This window comes from Haplochromis burtoni, unplaced genomic scaffold, assembly GCF_018398535.1.
Source record: "Haplochromis burtoni strain Fernald_Lab_line unplaced genomic scaffold, NCSU_Asbu1 Contig_32, whole genome shotgun sequence".
NCBI lineage: Eukaryota > Metazoa > Chordata > Actinopteri > Cichliformes > Cichlidae > Haplochromis > Haplochromis burtoni.
In genome coordinates, this window is record NW_024582393.1 from 458,121 (window position 1) to 482,882 (window position 24,762).

The 24,762-nt window shown below is 41.3% G+C and overlaps 1 protein-coding gene across 2 annotated transcripts; it reads right to left on the reverse strand.

Annotated features, from left to right (window-relative positions):
* Window positions 1-928: 928 nt before the first annotated feature.
* mapk14b (mitogen-activated protein kinase 14b) lies at window positions 929-23,197 on the reverse strand. 2 transcript variants are annotated; one of them, XM_005918531.3, is made up of 12 exons: window positions 22,727-23,197; window positions 17,123-17,252; window positions 12,696-12,754; window positions 11,717-11,828; window positions 10,071-10,100; window positions 9,664-9,711; window positions 9,421-9,535; window positions 8,515-8,586; window positions 5,440-5,519; window positions 4,832-4,910; window positions 3,036-3,209; window positions 929-2,955 (listed from the first exon to the last, which is right to left on the reverse strand). In XM_005918531.3, the coding sequence occupies exons 1-12, from the start codon at window positions 22,843-22,845 to the stop codon at window positions 2,888-2,890; spliced, it is 1,086 nt and encodes a 361-aa protein (XP_005918593.1). In that variant the 5' UTR covers window positions 22,846-23,197; the 3' UTR covers window positions 929-2,887. The 2 variants fall into 2 exon arrangements, with proteins under 2 accessions (XP_005918593.1, XP_005918594.1); XM_005918532.3 differs by lacking the exon at window positions 5,440-5,519 and adding an exon at window positions 6,029-6,108.
* Window positions 23,198-24,762: the final 1,565 nt, after the last annotated feature.

Consider the following 24,762-nt stretch of genomic DNA (forward strand, 5'->3'; position numbering starts at 1 on the left):
TTGGATCTAAATCATTTGCAGTCAATGACTACCTGAACTCTAGAATTCTTGAACGTCACCAAATGTGTTTGCTTTTACTGCAGCCACCTTCATTTGCTGCTTTTCTGTGGGTTTCTCTGACTTCAGTTTTGTATTTTTTTTGTAAGTGAAAATATTTTGTAAGTGAAATTCATGCTCTGTTTGGTTGAGACCAGGTAACTGACTTGGCCATTGAAGAATATCACAATCAGCCTTGAAAAGGTCTTAGATTCCTTTTGCAAGTTGTTTCGGCTCATTATCCCTTTGCACTGTGAAGAACTGTGATCAGTTTTGCAGCATTCATCTGCATCGGAGTGGAGAGCCCTGCACTTCAGAAGTCATCCTGCTACTTCTTTCAGCATCTACATGATAGGGGTCTTGGACTACCGATTGTGTGAGTTGTCAAATGAGCAAAGCACAGCTAACTGTGAACACTGGCATCCTTTAACATTAAATGCAGATGTGCAGCCGATCCTTGTTCTGTTAAAACGTCTCTGTCATTGTTGTGCCGTGTATCTGTGGAGTGGCTGTTTGGAGGGCAAAAGTCAGATCACTCCTCACATGCACAGCCTAATCTATGTGGCTTTGTTTGTGTTTAGGCGTTTTGTCTTTAAGATAAAGCAGATTTTTTCTGAGAGAGTGTTGCTGAGTCTGAAGTGCACTGGAATCTTGGAGTCTCTCTGAAAAGCCCAGCAGGCTTTCAACCCATCACACACCAGATGACAGACAAGCTCTGCTCTACTTGTGCTATGCTGCCATCCAATGGTGACATGCTTAAAAAGAAAAAAAAGGCAAGGCAAAAGCTCACCCAATGAATGAATTCTGTTACAGCTTTGAAAAATAGTAGGCTTTATTTTCTAATGGTGGTATTTACAGGTGGCGTGGCCTGCTATCTTGATACATGTGGTCAAAAAAAAAAAAAAAAAACCCCAGAAAAACATATTTCAGGCAGACGAAGTGTAACCAAATTTACTACTGACATCGGGATATGGACAAAATAAATATCCTATCTAAATCAATGCAGTTGTTTAAAAATGATAAAATATGAGGCTTCGGCATTGCCCTTCAGCATCCAGTGAGTAAACATATGCACTTTCCTGCATACATGTGACACCCCCCCAACCCTCCTCTAAATTACTCTAACAGGCTTCTGGTGCTGCTTATAAAACAATCAATACAGAATCACAGAATAACATGAAATCTTGATTTAGCACACAAAGAGTAAAATAACACATTAGAAAAATCACTACATTTAAAACAAGCGGCTGAAATCAAACATGACTGATGTCTGATATTGTTTGGGTGCCAAAGGCAGAGCAACTGTGGATACAGCTTGCGTGTCTGACTTTTCAAACGCTTCACATTGGAAGCATTTTGTCATAAAAGTCTTCACACTAAAGAAATAGTTTAGTGGTTTGTTAGTCAATAAATGGTGACTAATATGCCACCATTACAGGATATGTTTTGGGTTTCTTTTTTAAAAAATTGTGATAATTTGTTGGGCCGTGAATCAAGGCGCGCTGTAAACACAACCTCAGCAACGGTAATTTAGCAAACTGAGCAGAATGTATCAAACTGATTCCAAACGATCTCTTGATAACATTGTCGGCTCTTGATATGAAAGCTGTAGCCACTGTGGCTCAAGTGATCTATGAAATTATCGATGACACATTTGGATACTAATACAATAAGCTCTCCATAAATAATACAAACAACCTTAAATTCTGACAAATAATATTCTCTTTTACATCAATATACAAACAATATAAGAAAAGATCATAAATATACGGCGCAAACTGGCGCTCCAAACATTCCATAAACATTAATAGTACTGTTTCATAAATGCAATATGATTAAATTACATTGTCGGCTGACGTTGTGATGGAAAAACATTACAATTTGAATAAACTAGTAAGCCAAAAACTCTGGCTTTAACATGCTGTGGTGAAACTGCAAAGATTGGTGGCTGTTCGCTGAAACATTCATGTGAAACAACACATGTGCGAGAAGACGGAAGAAGCTTACTAAAGTAATAGATGAAAATGAACACGTGGGAAATGCTCTCCTTGGGAGGGGGGTTGCCATGTGTAAAACTCAATCATTAAGAAAGATGAAGCCTTGAATTTTCCATACTGGGCTGAATATTTTACATATTTTCGCGTATCCTATACATATTCTAAATAAATTACACACAGTATCGGTTTATATGCCATTCTAGAACAAACTGTCAATGTGGGCGGCTGACGAGCCTCAGTACTACACGTGTGGTAGCCGTTTTTCCCAGAAAGATTTATGTACAAATACTGTTTCTGTAGTATCTACATAGTTCTATGTACTCGTAGAAATAACAGAATTTAAAATGTGCCAAAAGATACACTTCACACTCAGCATGGTTTAAAACTTTCCAGAATTGTTGTCCTACAGCATTATTTTCAGCCATATTTTTTTTAATAAAATACATAATACATGTTCCGTTATTACAATTTGCCTGGAGATACTGACATGTAATGTTTTCTTTTTTATTTATTTTTTGCTGTGTATGTAGAATAAGGGACAGAATATAAAGAATATATGTCTGAGATAAAAAAATTACTAATGCATAAGGAGAGTTAAAGTCTACCTCAGCACGGTGGGATTCATGTTAAGAAAAACAAAACAGCAGAGCAGGGGACGGTATGAACACGATGTCAAGTTTTTTGTTTTCGTTTCCCTGATAGCGCAACGTCCCCCCCACATATGAATGACGGCAGGCACTTGAATGTCATCGCTGTGCGCGTGTATGAGGAAAGTGGCGGATAGTCACATGAGACCGATAGTCTTTAGAGAGTGTTTCTTGGAAAACAAATCGTGGAAGAGAGCCGCTTCCTCCTCAAGATTCCATGTCGTCTTCGTCGAAAGATGGTGGCACGAAGCTGATGACCTCGTCGTAGGTTAAGGCTGAGAACAGATAATTGAAATTACTTTCCAACATACAGAATAAATAACCTTTAAAATCTATTTGGTTTCTAACAACTCACCTTTCCATTCCTCAATTTCCAGCTCACGGCTTTCAAAGCTCTGGTCGTAAGGCTCTGCTTCAGGCTCGTCATCTGGATCGTGATACTGGGCAAAGTAAGGGTGGGCCAGAGCCTCAGATGCTGTGATCCGCTTGTCTGTATCAAGCACCAACATTTTCTCCAGCAAATCCACCGCTAAAAGAAAGAAAGGAGACAAAGGTAAGTATGAGAAAAACTACAGGTCAGAGCAAAAAGGTCCAGAATGCTAACTTTTCTGTCAATATATGTACTGTGACTGCGGTCGATGCTCATATTAACTATGGGCAGCCTTTCAAATAATGGCATCAGCTTCTGTTTGTGTAAGAAAAAAGGTCAGCCTATACTAAACACTTTGATTCCAGTGATCCCAGCTCCATTAAAATGCTGTGCTGGGACCTTAGGAGAGCTTCTATAAACTACTGAATCATCGGTGTGCTTAGTTTTTCACAGCATTGCACAAAGTCTTGTGAAAACCTTCTTTTTCACATGACTGTATGCAGTGAAGACTTTGAAGAAACTGAGTGTGACAGTGACAACTGATTGTTGTCATTGTCACTAGTCGGTACCAGATGTACGGGTCGTTTAATCCAATTGTTTTACATTTTAATTGATACCCAATGCCAATAAAGTCTTTTGTCCTAATGTTATGCAGCCATCTTCCACCAGATGGAGCACGGTTGCTGAGAAACACCATAAATCTATTAATCTGGGCCTGATTTTGGGGGTTAACGCTTTTACTGTTAGTTCTTTTAAAGGAGAAAAAATGACATCATGCATACAAACGGGGGAAATAAGTTTTCCCTGATGGGTGGATGGGCTTTTGATAGGGTGAGGAGTTCAGTCATTCATGATGTCGACCCCTGGGTAAAGGGTTCCGACTGGGCATGTTCTACCGAGAGGAGGCCCAGAGGAGACCCGGGACCCAGTGGAGATAATACGGCCTGGAAATGCATCAATTTTTCCCCGGACAAGCTGGAGGACTTTTTATTTTTTTAAGTGGTTGTCATGAATTTTTTATCTGCGTGCGTCATTCATAATGCAGCTTTGCAGAGTTTTTCACATTAAACAGTTTCCAAAACTTGATACCAGAGTCTCTTAGTTTAAGAGTAGTTGGTTAGTCTAATTTTTTTCCCTCGTTTAGTCGACTAGAAAATCAGTCACCAGGAACATCCCCAGTCTAAAAGCATTTTATCTAAAGCATTTATACAAATACTGTGTGCTGTAAAATGCATCAAGTCAGTGACGGAATAATCCTACAATGACATCCCCTAGATTATCTGCTGAAGAGCTCTTTATGACTCGAGGTGACAAAAGTTAATGTAGCTTGTTCACGTTACATAACTTGACATTGGTTACGTGAAATAATTTCCTGATGTGGTACGAGATGCACATGAGAAAGCACCCGTCACTAATCCAACTCGGCTGTCACCTGTATCCATTCTTTGTTTTGTTTTTTTAACTTGATTGATTTAACATGCATAGCAATCAGGGTTTTTCCTGGCGTGGAGCTGGTCTTTGTGCAGTAACTACACATGCAAGCACAAATGCTTCATGTAAAGCAAAGCAAATGAGACACTGTTATTTCATGCCAGTGCTAATTGTTTTTCCTTTTGCACTAGCTAAAGCTAAAAAAAACCCCCACTGTGATAAAAAAAAATCTTGCCAAAACAAATACAGATGAAACCGCTCCCCCCATTATTATAACTACCACCACTAGAGGGAGCCAGTGAGCCAATAGCAGCCTAACCCAATGGTGTCATTCTGAAAGAGGAACTTACCAAGAGGGTTGGCACCAATAAACACGTCAGCAAAGTTTCTCTTTGGCATCTGGGGAAGTGAGTTGATATAGTTCCTCGCCTGTGAGAAAACAGAAACAAAGAAGTGTACTGTAAAAGCAAACTGCAGAAGATTTCCAAGTAATAAGGCAGCTTTTAAACTGCAAAAAACGTGCAATATTTCAATAGAACTACAATACTAAACTGAATTTGCCTGTTGCAAGACAAACTGTACATCCTCCCATTAAGCCATGTTCCAAGCATTTTAACTAACACCCAAATCACATGCATTACATAAACACTGTGGTATTATTTTCATAGTCAAATAGGATAGATGATCAGAACACGCTGGCTGCACTGGCAGAGCACTCTCATAAGCCTTGCTGTGAAAAGCATGACAAGTCAAAGAGGAAAAAGGGAATGTGTGGCGTGAGAGCAGAGGACAGTATGCAGAAAGGAACTGGTAGGATATATTTTAAACATCAAATCTAGCTGCATTTATCTCTAAACAGTAATGTAGCTATCAGCTGACGGATGACTGCAGCATGGCCCTGATTCCGGCTGTGGGGAAGAGACGGGGCATGTGGGAAGACGAAGGGAACTTGTCTCACCTCGTGGCTGGGCATCCTGCTTATTAGGGAGGCTGGGGGCGTCCCTGTCAGGCGCATTATCTGCTGCAGCTGGTTTATATCTAAACCTTCTGAGTCAAGGGGTATCATAACATGGAGGTCAGCACATCAAAGAGCAGGTGTAGTTAGGAAGGTGGATGTATAGAAAGGATAGGGACTCGGGTGGGAACACACACGGGGTGAGGATGAGGAGGATGTGAAAGAAAGGAAGACAGTTTCTAAACTTTAATATAAAGAAAACCTTCATTGTCTGCAACCTATATTCAGATAATCACGAACACTGTGGCCCAGTTTGGCACTAACGTTTTTACTGTCACATAAAAGTTATCAGCGGGGCTCTGAAAAAAGTCATAGTACATGCTGGAAAGAAGCAGAAATCAAAGCACTGTACTCAAATGGGATAAAAGCAGAGTGTTAAGAGCAAAACAGGTGCAGTTAAGAGGTAGTAGCATTGACACCAGGTCGTAAAATAAAGAGCCAGGGCAACACAAAGGCAACAGGGAGGATGGGCAATGCAAAAGAAAAGGAAAAAACAAATAAATAAAACAAAACTGGATGGGATGGCACTCACAGACTCTGAAGAGATTTTCATCAAGAGCTCAGGCCCTGGCGTTCCGACGAGCATCATTATAAGCTTCAACTGATCAATATCTACCACACTCACATGAAGGAAAACAGAAAGGATGGAGGACGTAACGGGGACAGAGGGGTGAGAGGTACAACTGTCGATGCTGTTGCCTGTAACTGATAAAGGTCCACTTATTCAAAATAAAAGATATCAAGCACCAACTAAAAATCATACAACGTCACACTGATGCATAAATATTCACAGATGAGTTGAATATGACTATGTCACTTACTGTGACTGTGTGAAGTATTAAAGTACTTAAAAATGACTGAATGTAGATGCAATAGAAAATATCAAAGCAAATTATAAATGAAAGACCAGAAGCAATCAGAGTTGGAGGTGACATTGGTGGAGCTAACAGGCTACAGTGCTGTAGTTTCCGTGCCTGCTGTGGTGAAAAGGAAAAGCAAAACTTCTACTTCACCCATCACAAACAAAACAGAAAGTCTGGCTGGAATTTTCATCCCTCAGACTCAAGGAGGTTGAACATGGACATTTTCAAAAGCTGCTTTTATTCTGGGCATGCTCTTTCATAAATGTAATTCCCGTTGTTTTCTACCTGAATTCTTGTTAGTGTCTAAAGAAGTCCTTGTTTTTGTTTCTCATCTGTCTGCTGGGTCAGGGATGAGATACTACTCTAGGTGGAGGAGCTCAAGTATCTTGCTCACGATTGAGGGAAGACTGGAGGGTGAGATTGACATACGGACTGGGGCAGTGTCTCTAGTGATACGGATGCATCGACCTGTTGTGAAGAGAAGGCTCATAATAAAAGATAAACTGTCGTTTTATTGATTAACCAAAGGGTGGCTGGCTCGCCCTTAGAGACAGGGTGAGGAGCGGGGCCATTTAAGAGGCTCGGAGTAGAGACGCTGCTCCTTCACATTGAAAGGAGGCAGTTTGGTGATTTGCACATCTGATGCCTCCTGAATCCTTCCTAGGCATACCCTGTGACTTCGTATCCCCCCCCCCCCAGATGAGCTGGAAGAAATGGCTGCGGTAAGGGTAGTTCCGGTATCTCCGCTCAGACTGCTGACCTCATGACCCGAACCCAGACAGGCGGTAGAAAATGGATAGATGAATATGCATAAATTAGGTGTGCAACTAGTGATTATAACTCACCGTGTAAATCTTATAAACAGTGATAAAACCATCACAGACTATTGAATCTACAAAAAATTGAGAATCTAGAATAGTGTTTATAATTCTTAGTGCAGACAAGCTGAAACTATAAAATAATTGTCCACAAAGTTTCAGATAATCATTTGATCCATCAACAAAAATAAATGAACTAACTACTGCGTCTCCACTCTGCAAAAATGTCACCAGAAAGCATGACAAGAATTCTCTAAATCACATCTAACGAGCAGTTTGAAGTGATTTGCTCATGCTACTGTTGACACACTACTACCTAGTACCCAAAATATGAACCACATATAGTTGTAGTATGTCTACTATTTAACATTTTTAATCCCGGTGCTATGGGAGTGCACCTGTACTTACACTGTACAAAGGCTAATGAGATGCATTGTATCCACAATCCCTCCCATTCTACTCATGTGCAGAGATCAGCTTCCATTCAGACAAGTAAAAGGAGACAGACCAGAAAGACTGCTTGCTGTATATTCAAACAAGCACTGTGGGTTGGTAGCTCCACTACATCACAAAGCAGTTTCGACACATTCAAGCACACATACCCCTGCAAGGCATGCAGCGAAGAAGGTGTAGATCGGCTGATTGATTAGTTAGAGCAGGAATTATGAACACGTTATGAAACAGATTTTGATCTTTAACAAAACCACCAACTTGGTGGCGTGTGCTACCTTCTATATTTAAAGGTGTGTGTGTGTGTGCGTGTGTGTGTGTGCGTGTGTGTGTGTGTGTGTGTGTGTGTGTGTGTGTGTGTGTGTGTGCGCGCGCTAATTTACAGGGTTTTCCGGTATGTTTTTATATCAAATCACATGACAGCTCTGCTGGTGTGTAAGGGTTTTGTGGGAGGGAAACAGGAAGGTAGTGTATCGTGGAAAAGCAGTGGAGATAAAAGTGGGCAGCACTGAGTCATAGACCACAGGGCACTATTAACTCCATATGAGAGTGTGTGTGTGCATATCATGCACATACACGCACACTTTCCTGGCTATTCTGGCATGTAGCTCACTGAATTCAATACTCAGCAATGCTTTTAAGTCAGCCCAACTAGGTAAAATGGTGCTTTTGTCTGTGCTTGCAACAGTGCTGCAGCAATAGATTCTGTGAGAGCCTGGCAGTGAGTGCACTGGACAACAATTCTTATATAACTAGTCTAATACATATTTGTAAACCGTGTGCATATAAGCAGATTGAACTCAACCAGTACCTCCTCCTAATCTAACACAGACCTGCAGGCTGGCTACAATCTGACATTTATTTTAGCAGCAGAGGTGGAAGGATACGGTCTGTGCCAGGGAAGAGCGTCCGTCCTGTAAGTAGTTCAGCCATGATGCAGCCCACCGACCAGATATCCACTATTAAATAAAAAGAAATCATTTCAAACATGCATCTCAACAAATCCTTTAGATATGACACAAATCCAAGCTTTTCAGCATAATGCAGAACAACACAGCTGTACGTGCATGCTGTACATGCATATGCAAATGCAACGATGTAATGGTATCATCCTGTAATCTTCACTACTTGCGGTGAATTCAATGAAGTCTGCCTTGTTCTTTTCAGATTTAAACGCTGCTTCCTGATGAGAGCTGAGACTTGCAGTTTTGTGACAGCATCCTGACAATTTGTCAAACTGTGAACGAACTGCGCTGCATTACGTTGTGTTACATGGGCAACGTTTAATTCAATAACTCTCACTGTTAAATAGGAAGAGAATTTCAACAAATTCAATTTTTTTTCACAAACCAAACGTTTCAAAGCTGCTGGGGAAGGCACAGCTCAAAAGCACAGCTAAACAGCTTGCACAGTTTAAGTCCACATTCGTTTATTTGCCCATTTACACCAACACCACTTAATGCTTTGTAAAGAAAGTGTGAAGCAGAACTAAATGGCACTCAACAAGGCAAACGTCTGTTGTGGATGATTTAGGCTGATGAAAAGGCCTCTAAACATCATGTTGAATAAACAAGAAAATTGAAAAGCTTGAAAAGCTGTCCTAGTTTCTCTAAAGTTGTCTCCTTATTTACAGAGAAGAAAAAACTTAGTATCCTTGTATGATCACTGCACACATAACCCCCCACATCATTGTAAACGCATGACTCTTGACTTGTAACAGATGTCCAAAAAGCTATTTCAACACAGTTTTATGAAACTGCACTCAAAACATGATTGAATGTCAGTGTGCGTACCGGTCATGTTGTAGTGCATCCAGTTGAGCATGATCTCCGGGGCACGGTACCACCGTGTGGCTACGTATCCTGTCATTTCATCATCCGTGTGCCGTGCCAAACCAAAGTCCAGGATCTGAGTGATGCAACGATGCGTAGGCGACATAAAGACAACCAAATGAGACATGACTGAGCACCTTTAGCTCGACAGCAAGTTATATCGCATATGGTGAAGCTTGGATCTGAAACAATCAGTCTCCTCACCTTAAGCTCACAGTCTTCATTCACAGCCAGATTACTGGGCTTCAAATCCTGAGGAGAGAGGGGAAAAAAAAAAAAAAGAGTCCAGATGAGAATTTAGAAACAACAGGGAGACATCCTGCTGGTATTGCTACACATGTCATCATATTGCAAACATTTGTGTATGTTTTTTGTTTTTGCACTCATTCCTTCAATTATATTTTTATTCCACAATCAGAAACATAAAACATTCCAAACCAAATTTTTATTTTATTGTCGTGTTAATCTGATTACTTCAAGCTCTAGTGTATAGATTTAATAAAACACCATCCAGAAAAGCTAAAGTGCCATCAATGGTTCTGTTCAGTTTAACCAGCACTGGACTGTTTTTCTTTGCAGACACTGACACATTCAGTGAGGCCATCACTTACTCTGTGGATGATATCTGCAGAGTGGATGTACTGTAGGGGGAAAAGAACATAAAAATATTTAAATGCTAATGCATCCATCCATACGGAAAGCATGCAGTCACAAAAAACACCTCACTTACATTAGTGTGTATTAGCTTATGTTATTTTAAATGTACACCAGCTGAACTCCCAAGCGATAAAACGAGCAGAACATCAACATAACTAGTGTACATTTCTTTAAATAGTAATCATTCAGAAATACCACTAACATCTTCCTCCGTAGCCAATCATCTGCCTCAGCCTCCTCTTCTGTCCATAAATTTTCTCTGAGGTCCATATTCAGCATTCTTCGCCCAGTGTATCCACTTTCCCTCCTCTGCACATGCTCAGACCAGCTTAGCCTTGCCTGTCTAGCTTTGTCTCCAAACTGCTCAACTTGAAACTGTCCTTGTGATATGGTCATTATCTCCATCCTGGTCACTCTCAGTTAAAATTGAAACATCTTCAGCTCGGCCTCTCGTCTTTTCGTCAGTGCAACCGTCTAAAAACTGTACAGCAGGTCTTACCTTCCCTTTCACTCTTGCTGCTATCCTTCTGTCACAGATGACCCATGACACACGTCTCCGCCCACTCCACCCTGCCTGCACTCTCTTCTTCTCCTCTCTTGTGCACTGTCTGTTGCATTAGATTGTTGGCCCCAGGTTTTTGAATCTGTCCACCTTCACTAACTCTACTGCCTCTACACATCTTCACTATTACACCTGTCTCTCCCTCACTGACACACACATGTATCCTGTCTTATTTCTACTGAGTTTCATGCCTCTTCTCCAGAGCATACCTCCACCTCTCCATGTTTACTACAGCCTACACTATCATCTGCAAACATCACACCCCTGCTGCACACCTCATCTGCCATTCTACCCATCACCACTGCAAACACGAAGCAGATCCCTGATCCCCATCTTGAACACTTCTGTCACTCGTACTGCACACCTCACCACTGTCCTCATACATGTTGTGCACCATCACGACTTCCTCATGCAGTACCACAGTTCCTCTCTTAGCACCCTATCATATGCTTTGTCTAGATCCACAAATATAAGCCAAAGTTTCAAAACCGTTCTCTCCTCTGAAATGTAACTACACCAACACAATCACAGCAACTCTGACATATCTGCTTGCTCTCAACAAGTGGCGTAAACAAGTGATTGACAAAGATAACACTTTCATGGAACAACAAAATCAAGTGTGTAATAGGCTGTAATCATACATGGTTTGCTCACATTACAAATACTACTAGCTGTAGCTGTATCCAGTTAACTTTTTACAGTCTGTGTTAAGACTCAACTGAGCAGCATTTGCTCTTTCCTGCATTGCAACAATCTGCAAAAGAGGAACTGTTGAATTTTATCCATTCACTTTGAGTTGCCACTGTTTGCAGAAAATTTAAAAAAAACAAAAAAAACAAAAAAAAGTTACAAGAGTGGCACAGAAACCTTGCTGCCAACTAGAATTCAGCTGGTCTAAACGCAGAACAATGCAGATGCATCTGTGGTCTAGTGAGCTAGCTTTGCCTGGTTCCACAAGGCACCGCTTTTGCACAGATTGAATGCAAGTCAACTTTTAGGAGCAGCCAGTTTTGAGTTGAAAATGAGGGCCTCGCTGACCTTTAAGCCTCTGAGGATCTGGTATATGAGGAACTGGACGTGGTCATCCGTGAGCTTCTGACACTTCACGATGTTGTTGAGGTCTGCACCCATTAGGTGTGTCACCAAGTACCTGCAAATCAAACAGCCAATCAGATGTAATCTTATAATTCAGGAAAGTCTCTCTTTGATTTCTGCTGCAGCTTTATTTAGTTTAAACTTTAAAGATTTAATTTTTGCAGATTAGCATGTCTGTGTAAAGTGCAGCTAACGGTGTTTTTGATAAAAAATCATTCATCATTTTCTGTAAGAATTATTTCTAAATGTGGCAACTTAAAAGTTGGCAAGATTAAAGTGATGATAACAGAAAAACAACACAACAGAAAAAAAACACACTTTTTTTTTCTCAACAGCAAAATATTTAAACAGAAAGTAAACCACTTGAATGAGGCCAGCAGTGATTGTAGTATATATATGACCTCTTTAATCACACAGCACTAGTCCAAGGTCGTTGTCAAAGAACGAGGTGTTCGTTAATGGTCACGTGAAAAGATAAGCACCACGTCTTTGGCTAAACTTCACCTCGTGTATGAGATCGCGTTGAGGTTCATCTCACATTTCCACAAATGTGCAACATGCTGATGACGTTACACCATGCAGAGAATTCAAGGACGCTGATTGACTATTCTGCACACATACACTGCCAGATGGCTGTTACCATGGAGACTAGCTGTGATGTTCCTTAGGAGCACGTGTTCACCCTACATTCACCTTGGTACCACTCGCCACATGCTGCTCTCTCATGATGTTAAGAATCCTCGTGCATCTCTAACTAGTTTTGGCTATCGAGGTAATCTTGCGATTATCTGCTGGCACGAACGCTTTCATTGTGTAAAAAGTGAAGCTTATAGACGCTGAGACAGAAAGCACGAAAATAAACAAACTGAAAGAGTGAGAAGGAGAAAAGCAGAGAGCAAAAAAGAAAGAAAGAGTGACTTACACATCGTTAAATTCCTCTAAGCTTGTCGCTGGTGAGAAAACATCTAAAAGGCCGATCACCTGAAGGAAAAACCGAGAGGTCAGAGGTTAGAGACAGTTAGCAACTGGTTGGTGTGTGAAGTTTAATTTAGTTAAATAAGCAAACACCCCACCCTGAATCACCATCTTATTATAAGAGAGGTTTAAGCACTGTAGTGATCTCAGCACCTAGGCTGTCAACGCCATTTTGCCTGACAAAAAAACAAAATAACAGATCATGTTATCCCAGCTGATCATGGTAACTGGGGTCCCAGCCAGGAGACTGGCCAAGAGGAGGTAGGGCCTGGCACAGGGCCTTGGCTGTGCTCTCCGTAAATAGGCCACATAAGGCCACAGACTACTGGAGGGGCCATAGGGGTCCAGTGCAATGTGGATTGCAAATAGGGATGGAAATTGAGAACGGTTCTTGTAGAGAACCGGTTCCAAGTAGTCAAGATCCTTGGAATTGTGTGTCTGCCTGCATAATATCGGTTCTTGCACTCTCACTATGATCAGCTGATTTGTGTGGAGGAAAATTGTGGCGTTGCCTACAGTTTGGACATGGACATTACTTTTATTTTTATTGCACAAAAGGATAAGAGCGCGTTGGGAAAGTGGAGACTGCTCCAGGGCATAAACAACTGCATTATACTGCTAACAAAGCTTTGGCTCTTCGCAAGCACCTACACAGACATAATGCTAACGCTAAGCTAGCCAAGAACCCAGAGTGATTTTAAAGCTGAGTAAATGTTGACACCCGGCCAGCACCGTGATAAAGTGAGCCGTCACTTGCGGTAAAGTCGATGCTGAATTCAACAGGTAACAAAGCAATGAGCAGCCAGACAGCAGCCTCCTTTTCTACCTGTTTGTGTTTCTAAAGTAGAATCGCTTTAAAGTCTCTTTGTGCTGGTTTTCATCTTTGTGTTCATACCTAAATACTAAAGGGAAAGATCACCTGTCCTCATTAGAATAGCTAGCCTGCAGGTTTATACTGTTAAATTATAATCATGTATCAGTGTGTTTCAGTTCATTTTACAGAGTAAAATGAAAGTAACGTAATGAGTAGTATAACGAACGTCTTTCTCCTGGGTGTAATTAACGTACTGCATTACTTTTAATAAAAGTCTTCTGTGTGATATGTGTAAAAGCTTTTTTTAACTTTACTTTTTTTGACGAATGACGCAACACCGATCAGAGCAAAGAGGGGAAATACCTCTAAGATCCATGTAATTCATTTGCATGAATGTAATGTCTTTGATATGCTGCTTAGAGATGGTCTCAAAGTGAAACCATTGAGAATCGATAAGAAATCAAATCGCTAAATTCTTATCAATTCCAAACCCTAATAGGAAACAATGTATAATGCACAGTATAGCAATAATAATAATTAAAAAACAAAAAAACAACAATAATAAGCAAAGAATTTGTTGCTGATTTATGTTAAATTTAGTGTTAGCGCTAGGTGCTGTGCTTAAGTTACCTCGTCTCTTCAAAGGAAGTAGTGAACATTATTTGGTTGATGCATTATTTAGGATAATCCACCAAGCTGACAGCACAGGCACCTTTCAGGTAGTTAAAGTTGCATGCAACCGGTTATGCTGGTTCCAACAATGCAAAGTTATTTATAATGGCTTATAAATGCTGGATGCATTATTCCTTTTTTTCCTCTAGCAATACAAAAGCTTTTAGAGATGGGGTGTGTTCTGGAGTCTTTAACCTAGAATACACTGTATTTGCAGGGTCCTTCTCCCCTTTCCACAGTCTCTTGCACAATAAGTTTGTGATTGTATGAAAAAAAAACAACGTAATGTGTGAAAGTGACTAAATATGGATGCATACAATCACTACAGTTGAATATCTGCAGCTTCACGGTGCATCAAAATAAACTAAAGAAAGAAAAAACAGAAAGTCTTCTTATTTATGTGTCTTTCAGCAGTACGTGTATTGTACACACACTTCAGGCATGCATATACACATGCATGCAGACATACTGGCAGAGAGCAGCCCTGAGTGCTACCCCCACCCCCTGGAGTCAGGGGAACTGAGGTAGATAGGTATTGTAAAAATACTGGAGCGGCCCACCCACACAAGACCTAAATCTGCAGCTGATTGGTGGGCCACGGCCACAACAAACAGCCGATTGGTCCACTCAGGCTTTCCAAACTCAAAACTCGGGGAGTCTCCTGGCAACAGCATGAGCAAAACACAGAATCCCTCCCTATGTAAGCCACAGATATGTATTAAAGCACAGATGATTTATGAACAGAAAACCACCGCAACTTGATGTTTTTTTTTCTTCTTCCTGTTAGTACAACAAAAAACCTGGCAGCAGCATGTTCACGCCGAGATAAGTGAGATTCTTTATCAGAATGACATTTCTACGCGACGTTACCGTCTTGCCTTCAACACAGCAATACAGGCACGGACTCTGTATAATCCTCCATAATCCGTATTCCTCGTAAAACCTGTTTTTCAAATGCACTGATGTGTTTTTCCCCACAGTGCCAGCGCACAGCGCAACAAAACTGCTCGAGTTGTAACAGAAGTGAAATCAGGGCTTGTACAAAAAACAGGATCTAAGAAAGAATTTTAAAAAAATACAGTAATGTGCGAATGCTGAGCCAAGCGCGCTCGGACTGAACCACAGCAAGTTCTGGCATGGGCGATGACGTTTCATATGAAACTTTTTTCACAACATAAGGAGACCTGGATTTTTTTTTACGGTGATCTGGTGTGTTCTTGTGTACATTTCTTCCAGGTGGCCTTTCATCTAAATACATGTAAGGCAAGCTAAAAGGTGCGCTTCTTTCTCACATTTCCATAAGATTTGAATAACTTCTGCACAGCAGCTTCTAATCAGAGCAAACAGGCACACTCTGAGTAGCAACAATCCCAAATCAGATCTTCCATTTAATGACTTCATAGCTGTCATTTATTAGAAAGACTACCCAACGTGTGTTGTGATAGCTTCTAGAGTTGCTCAACACTTATTGCATGAATTCTGTGAGCGCCTGCAATGAGTTCTTAAAGCTAATTAAACAGTGCAGAATACAGCTAATATTACATTAAACCGTAACTTTACAAGATGGGCTTTCATTTAACTGTGAGATTTGTTGTACTGTTGTTAGGGGGTTTTCCCCTTTAAGACTTTCCATGCTTCTTACAGCTAAAGTTTCTTTTTTTTCCCTCTGTGAGCGTGCCTTCTGAAAATTTTCACTTCACAGCTGCTGCTGGCAGATGATATCTCATAAAGTCCACTTGCATATATTGTGGCAATCTAAATATTTCTACCTCTTCTCACACTGTACACTTCCCTCTTTTCTAGAAATATTTAAACTCATATACAACATTCACCAGGTGGATTTGTTTCCACACAGCACTCAAAAAGCCTTCATCTGCACGCCAGCTTGAGAAATAATTGCTCACATTTCAAAACACATAAAGATCCTGTCTCTCTGGTCAAAAGCGTAACCCCGGATGAAGCAACAGCACAGAAACCAGGAACAATGTTTGCGTTTTGTATGCGGGCAAGTGTCTGCATGTGCAGTATCTACACACACACACCAAAGCAGTGATTATAGGTGGGAAACTCACACCAAAGGCAAAAAAGTTGAGATACTTAGCAAGATTTCTTTTTAAAGTTGCAGCTACAAAATAAGATTAAAAAAAAGACACCACAGTAGGTGATGGGGCTGCAGATGTAAACCCGTTTGGTGACTCATACCTCACCAAGCAACATCAAGCAATAGGCGTTAGACACTAGCAGGGGAAAACCTCCGTTGTGATGTCCTGTTAGCATACACAGTTATTGCCTGAGGACAGTGTACCCGTGCCTGCTCATGCTGACACATGAAAATACCAGAAGGACTAACACTGGGGTTTAAACATGACAGTTAAACTCTTGTTTTTTGAAAGGTTTTGTAGTCAGTTCCAGGTAGTTGACATGCAGATGCTGTGATGTTAAACTGAGAGTACCTATCCTTTCTTTGTAGGTGGCTCAAAGTCAAAACAATGCAGACGCTAGCAGAAATATCCTACCACATAGACTTATCACTTATCACTATGTTATAGATGTGTCTTTACATGCTTTCCTTTTTTGAATTCCTGCACGAGCTACATGTTTTTTCAACTCTTTCATCGTCATTTTTCAGCAAGTTAACCCCTCAAGCACCATCAATCCAGCCTGATCAGGCTTGTTACATCCACCAACTCAAAGATATGGTCAGAAGTCACGAAAGCGACTGATCCTTTTGTAAACCTCGTGTGCTTTTCCATGTCCACTTGCATGCCACAATTCCTTTAGACGTTAAATGCACAATAAATGTTGTGTAAATACTGAAAAAGAGGCGAGCAATCACTGCCACTTGCTGAGAGGTGGAGGTGATGTTTCCCCAGTTGTAGGTGACTTACATTTTCATGCTTCATGTGTTTGAGCAGTCGCAGCTCTCTGTAGGTCCTCTTTGCATGGATGATGGACTGGAAAGGTCTGGACAACTTCTTCACTGCTACCTTCAGGTTCGTCTTCACATCAAACGCCGAGCTGAAAGAAAGGTAACGTGTGAAACGGGTGGGCTCTTAACAGAAAAAAGAAAATGCATCACAGCAGGCTACCAACAGCTGTCACATAAAAAACCCAAACATTTCTCAAACCGACAATGAGATTCTTCATTAGACTGCGTAGGTGTCTAACGCAGTAAACAAAGCAAATACTTACATAACACCGAGCGCTTGGTTTCAGTTCTTATTACACTCTACAGTCTAAAGTTGAATAGGGAACACGATTGAACCTGTTCTCGAATATCAGCAGCATGGTGGGCAATGACACAGGAGTGTGAAAATACAGCAGCTAATTACTGAAAAACAATTAACTGCACAACATGCTGGTTGATGATCAGCAGTCTCCAGATAGAGTAAAACATTCATCTATTATAGAGCTGCTGTAAACTGTTGTTTACATGCTACAGAGTGTTCTAACATTAATGTAACCCAGCTGACTGTCTGACTTTGCACAAGATGTCCACAACCACTTGTGACTGACCACTGAAAGTCTGTTATTGCAGCTCTATTTGGAGAATTGGTTCTTTTTTTCCCCAGTCATTCAAAAAAAGCAAGGCTGACGTCTTTTTGAAGGCCCAATCTGTCAAAACATTATTAGTAGTATTTTTATCACAGGAAGACAGCAAAACAGATCATTTTATGTAACAGGAACAAAACACACACAAAAAAACACATAAGAAAAAGGTCTTATAATTAAGTGTGTGGCTTCAATTTCCTCTTTTGTCTACACAACTGTCAACATTCAACAGCTGATTAATTCAAAACGGTTCAATGTGCTGGATATCTCATTTAACTCGAGCAAACTCAAAATTAGCGACTGCCTGGTAAATGTGATGGAGATGTCACAGATCTTTATTTTTCTTCAATTCTGGTAATGGTTAATGTAGACGCCAAAAAGCATAGACACGAAAAAGATGAGTGAAATGAACGTGTTTTACTTATTTACAATAACAAATAGTTGAGCACTGATTGACTCTTAAGATTATTAGACAGACAATGTGAAAGAGAAGCTTGACATTGCTGTATTTCCTTTATCTGTGAGGGAAGGCAACCTACTTACAATTAACCACATTCCTTCCAGGTCAGTCAGATACGGTACATCGTGCATAGATGATTGCAACATCTTTAAATCTGTGCTCCCATATGTGCGTTCGTTGTTGTTATTTTTACACCGCAGACCAACTAAAACAAAAAGCAGGAACTGCATGGAGTGACACAAGGAAACCACCAGAACTAGACTAGCGGGCCAGTTTTTCTGTTGCCTTTCAGTTTAAAAGGATATGGGAGTCAGTTTCTCTTGAAATGCTTTGCTCAAACTGTCGACCTTTTAACTGCACACACCTATGGCTGAGAGTGCAACGCCACGCACAGGAGAAGTGTTAAAACTGATTCTGTGTGAATGACAAAGCTATAACCCAGAGTGCAACACATCCATAATAAGAACATTAAGATAAGCACTGCGTTTTTTCCAGTAAAGCTGAGATAATCTTCCACACCCAATGTGCTCCATGTCAGAGGCTTGCAGAACAACTTTAATGTGTCAGCAGTGAGGGAAAACCCATAGTCAGTAAACAGTGTACCAATCCTAAATGGCAAAACAAAGGCACACGCACTCAAACTGCTGCTAATCTGTAGGGCAAACAAGATGGGTCTAAGCATACACTATCCAATTAGTCAGCAGTAAATGGAACTGCCATAAGAAATGGCCATAAAGCGTAGACTAAAAAAGGAGCAACAGCTTCACAGGGAAGTAGAGAAGCAGCACGCTGACTAACAGAAGGCCAGAGTGAGCAAACAGGCAAATATGTGCTGTAGATGAGTCGTCGAGATGTCTGTAGTAACTCTCTTATAATCGTAAGACTTGCACGTGCATCGAGAAAGCTGGAACGCTGCATTTGTGCACTCTTTATCTGAGCACATACATGTATACATTGGATTTCATATCAGAGCATGACGGGGTTCGTGTACGCCATCAACGTGATCGGCACTGCCAAATCTTACCACACGCAGTATCATTTTAAGTAACGAGCCATAACGTATGACCTGTTCATTATTGGTGAAATAATTGACACGGATTAAACTCAGAATTATAGCAACAGGACACATTACAATTTTTACTCTCTGTGTTGCATTAACACTTTGAGCCACATACTTCACCTTAGCGCAGGTCAAACGAGAAATGGTAGTAACACCTCTTTCTGCAAAACAAAAAAGAACCTCATCTAACCTGTATGTTTGTTAGGAACAACAATGCATCATAATCCTCAGTACACAGTCACGAAAGGAAGCAACCGTAAGACGACAGAGTCATGCAGGACACCGTGTCCTGAAAAGCCAGTAAAACAATAGGTGAGAAGCAGAGTGAGTTCTGATGATTGATTCTGCATTTCAGAGCAGCAACGCAGTCAACGCCACACTCCCAATCATCATCGTCATCATCAAGCTTTCCTGTAGCTGGGGACGAATCATCAGTTCATGATGAGTGCATTGTGGTGCAGGAAGTGTTTTAATATGCGCACACAATGACATAAGGCACAGCAGTGCTTGCGATAAGGCTTAATTTCCTCTGGGCCACTCAAACATCAATGTTAGACATTAAATGATATAATAAATATGGAAAGTGGGGTGACTTAATGATCTGGTGACGTTACACCATGCTTATCGTGTTTACTTGATCTTTGAAATAATCTCATTAGAGCCATATTCCAGCTAATAATAGCAATCATCATCGTTTAATTGATTTATCAATGGCATTATTAACACAAACCTGCTCAGTTAACAGATCTACAGATGGGGTCGGGGGTTGACTCACCTATGTCTACTCTATCACCTAGTCACACTCACAAATCAAAGTAATTTTAGAAGTTGGAAAACTTAAGTATGTTTTTAAAATCTAAAGAAATTGACTAGCAAGTGTTAACTACAGAGATTTGGCACAACAGGACATTCAGACCATGATTTTGCTTGCTAAAGCTGTCGGAGGGAAAAAAAAAAAACTGCAAAAAGTCGTATTTGTGTTTTAGGGATTCAAACTCTAATCCATAACTTTATACCAAAATGAGGGGGTTTACTTTTCTGACATCACTGATGCATTTGGTCATAGACCTCACATGACCAGCTGCTAAAACCAAAGTCACAAAATTGCTGCTTTTGGGCACAAGCTGAAAAATCATTGCACTTTTCTCTGAAGTGACAACCCAAGGAGCCTTGTGCAATTCTTTTTTCATCAGCAAAATATGAAACACTAAATGCTGTCTGACAATGTAAAAAAAAAAACCATACAAACAAACAAACAAAAAAAAAAAACAGGAGCACATAAAGCCATCATTCCAGGTAAAGAAGTTCTGAAGCTGTAACTTGCAGCTTAATAAATATAAACAGAATCATTTAGGTCGAATTTCAACTTCATGAATAAGAAATGTGTGTAAGCAGAGCCAGAGTTTACTCTGCATTATCAGCTGGAGCTGTGCCGAGTAAACTTTAGGTTCCAAATTTGCCAAAAGCAGTTTAGGCCTGTCAATAACGAGTGTTAATCTCAGCATGCTTTGAAAGAGTGACCATGAAAACGGGAATCTGCGGATCTGAGAGTATGTCTTTGCACAACACTGACATTACAACATACATATGTAAAAAAATTAAAAAGCTTTGTGATACTGAGCAGCGTGCTCTTTACTGGGCTGTCTTTTCTTTTTATCTATGGCTAAGAATATTTCTGCCCTGTGTTAAAGTACCTACACACACCCTTAGCTGGGAAGCCTACAAATAAAAGTGCAAGGACACATTGAAATCCCAGCCAGCAGCTATTACTCCACACCAGCCCTGGCTATCCATTCAAGTCTGTCATTCAAAAAATAGTACAGCCAAGATATAAGTAGATATCAGTAGTGTTATTATCTTTGGTGTATGCGAGTGCAAAGTTGATCAGGCAATTCAAATGAAAAATCCACACAGTTAATGCCTGTGGCTGTTTTACTGAGTGGAGAACTCAAGCAACATTATGGTGGAGACAACAAAGACTTGGCCCGCTGAGTGCCTGGGAGCATGTGCCCAGCTAACCAACAGCCGTGACATGTTGGTGGAGGAGCTATGAGGTTATTTATATTTTTCCAGATACCATCTGAAGGGCTTTAGAGGCACACTGCTCTCTGGACCACTCTAGTTGCAGATTTTTTATTCTTTTTTGTTTTTGGGAAGTTGCATTACGCAAAAGGTTTTCCACAAGAAAAGCTGACAGCTCCTTACAGAAAAAAAGCAAAAAAAAAAACCCACAGGAATTTTCAAAAACTAACTGCTTATGGCAGTGCTCACATTTTGCCTTGGAAGTGATGCATTTTAAATTCGTAACAAGAATAAGCCTCATTCAATGGTCATCTATGAACATATGCCTTGCATTTGGCTTTGTCACTGGTGCTTCCAAACCCAGTTATTGTCTTAAGGACAAAATGAGGTCATCCACCATCCACCACTAAAAACTGCACAAAAAAAACAACCTTTACAGTCAACAGCTGAAGAGATGAAAGTGCGGCCAAAATGAGTTGTAAAGTTGTAATTACGACCCGCTGCTGTCCATGACTTTGTACTGACTAGAAGGCGTCAGGGCTGATGCCACTACCTAACCTCGGGACCGTGAGTCATGAGTGTACCACAGCGGGCGAAAGGATGACATCATTCTAGAGTCATCGACGTCGTCGGATGGGCTCCTGTAGAAAGCGCTCACTGTGCATGAGGGGGGCCTACTTTCCGAAAACCACGTGACGTTCTGGTACTCTGCAGGCTGCACCCAACTAGAAATGCATAATATATGCAATGTGCGGATGTGTAAAGTGCCAGGCGGCACATACAGCAACACGGCAATTATTTCAAGTGGAAAACGCGTGCTTCGTGACGTCCTGGTTAACCCTTAAACTGTGTAATTGTTACAGATGTGATCTGATAAGGAAGAAACCCCTCACCACCACCACCTTTTTTCCTTTTCTCTCTTTTTTTTAAACCAGATGATGCAAGCATAGACATGCCGCACATGTAGCCTTCTGTTGATAAAAGATTTGTTTTTTTCAAAGCAGCAGTTAAACTTCGCCCTGGGGCCATCACTGTGCTTACCGTACGCTACAAGTTACACCAGGCTGTTCAGGCGACACGAGAAAGTAAAGCAACAAAGTCAGAAAAAAACGTGCACAAATCACAAACAATCCCCACCCGCCGAAAAAATGCGAGCTACTGTGGGGAGTGTGCACGGCTGAGCTACCGCGGCCCGAGTATTAGGACGTAAACAAAGGACACAAGTTATATCCCCGTGTCTTCCACGGACACCCTGCGCAGGCTGCTTAAGCAGCCCGGCGACAGATAGCTCTCCCGGGCCACTGTGGTTGGTGGGAAGTCGTTTGGTCGTTGTGCAATCGCGCTGTGTGTGTGTGCACTAGCTCTCTCGCTCGCTTCTGCTGTGCAACAACAACTTACCACACGGATCCGTAAGCACCGGAACCGACAGGAGATAAGTTCTGGTAGCGCTCCGGGACTTCCCACACGGTTTTGTTGAGCTCCTGTCGGTAAAACGTGGGTCTCTCCTTCTGCGACATTCCTGCGGATTCACCAGCCCCGCAGTGACAAAACAAGCCAGCGGAAACTTCTGCCCTCTCCTCTCCTCCCTGTGCGGCACGACGTGCGGTAGTGATGCTGCTCTGCAATAAAACTCTACACGGAGCCGACCCCGAACAAAGCAAAGAAAACCCAAAACAAAACAAAAAACTCCAGCCGCCTTGTCGTGCAAATTTCGGTGCAGTTGCGCAGGTAAAATCCCACTTCTCCGTGCACGCCGGGAGGGCCGTCTGAAGATAACTTCCCCTACGAAGCTCTTTGGGGTCAGGAAGCTCAGTCTGGCTTTCGCTGGATTTTTCGCCCTGTCCCCGCTTTGCTGGGCGCGCGGAAACGTGTACGCGTACGTCTCTTCGCTCCTACGTCAGCCAGTGCGCGCTCACGTAGCGATAAATGTATCTCGCGAGAAGTTGGCCGCTATTGGGAAACTAGGGGATATCCCATCCCCACCGTGTACAGGAGCGGGAATCTCCCCCTCCCGTTATGTTAATTGCGACACGTTTCTCCTCTTTAAATGTTTACGTCAGGCAGTGGAACATACAAGTATGAAAATAGTTATCAGATGAGCAAATGAGCTCCGTTTTAACCATCTGAGAGAGATCTGAGAGAGATCCTGCTTCAAGTTAAAAACAATAGGAATATCTGATAATATACATGAGCAATATAACACTCACAGGGGACATCTTTAGCTGAGTAGTACCGTTTCCCTGCTACATAGCTCATTTACACTGTGGTACTTTAATAATACTTTATTAATGTGGTATTAATGCCAGACCATTACTTAATTATAGAGTCCTGACTGGTTAAACAAGCACAGCATTTAGGCCCTTTATATAATGCCCCCAAGCAAAACCTGGCTTGCTCTCACTAGCTGCATACCTGATTGCAAATGAACCTTGACACCACCTGTATGTCAATAAGGTGTGACAGCTGCTTGAATTTAATTACACTGGAAAGTCCAAGATTGTTTATTAGCAAATTTGGTATTTCTAAATGTTCACATGTCACTAAAGGTCTATCACTCATAACAAGAAAAGCAGACACACAAATAATAACATGAATGATGGTCAACTTCTGTTTTAGTGCCCTTTTAACGAACACGCTGACTCACAATCACAGTGTCATAACTCAGAATAGACCACGCCAGGATTGGAAATACAAATTCCACCTGTGCTTTCCTTCCTATCACAGTAAAAGTATCAGACAACTCTCAAAGGACTTCATGTCCCTCAAAGTACAGAAAGTAAGGCATATTCCTACAGATAATAACTTATCTGCTGAAGGTTGCCTTTAATAACAGAGAATGTTCACAGAGAGGGCATTGGTGGCAAAAGACACTGAAAGGCGTGTGACACGTGTAAAGAGGTACAAGGTTCACTAGGTGCTGGGGGTTAGTGGTCTTACAGAACCAGAATGATCTACAAACTCGGTGCAAACTTTTTACACTAGCCTCAGCACACAGTTATCCCTCATGACACATGCTGAAGACATCAATGCTGCTGGGGGGATTTTGCTGGGGGGTTTCTGCAGCAGACGTTGGTGGGTAAAAATGAAACCAGCAAAAACACTGCTATATTGAGGGGGAAAAAGTCACCTTACCTCATGAGAAATGACTTCAGATCCCAAATATGACGACAGAGATTTTTAAAAAGAACCGTGCTACTGCACAGGAGTGACAGAAAACAGAGTCAAAAATGCAAATGTTGTCAGGGCAAAACTCAGGTAGGTTGCAAGATGTGCAAAGCTGATGTAAACTACAGTTGTATCACAATGGAAAACAAAAAGAAAAAAAAAACACAAGGACAGGGGTGAATATACTTTATACACTCACTGGTCACTTTATTAGGTAAAACCTAATAGTATTGGGCTGGACCCCCTGTTCTCTTCAGAACTAGTTTAAT

Coding starts and splice junctions, on each gene's coding strand:
- mapk14b (XM_005918531.3), bottom strand. CDS start 22,845: ATGTCGCAGAAGGAGAGACCCACGTTTTACCGACAGGAGCTCAACAAA. Junction 12,755..17,122: donor AACACATGAAGCATGAAAAT/GTAAGTCACCTA, acceptor TTTTTCCTTCAG/GTGATCGGCCTTTTAGATGT. Junction 4,911..5,439: donor GCAGGATGCCCAGCCACGAG/GTGAGACAAGTT, acceptor GTTTTCTCACAG/GCGAGGAACTATATCAACTC.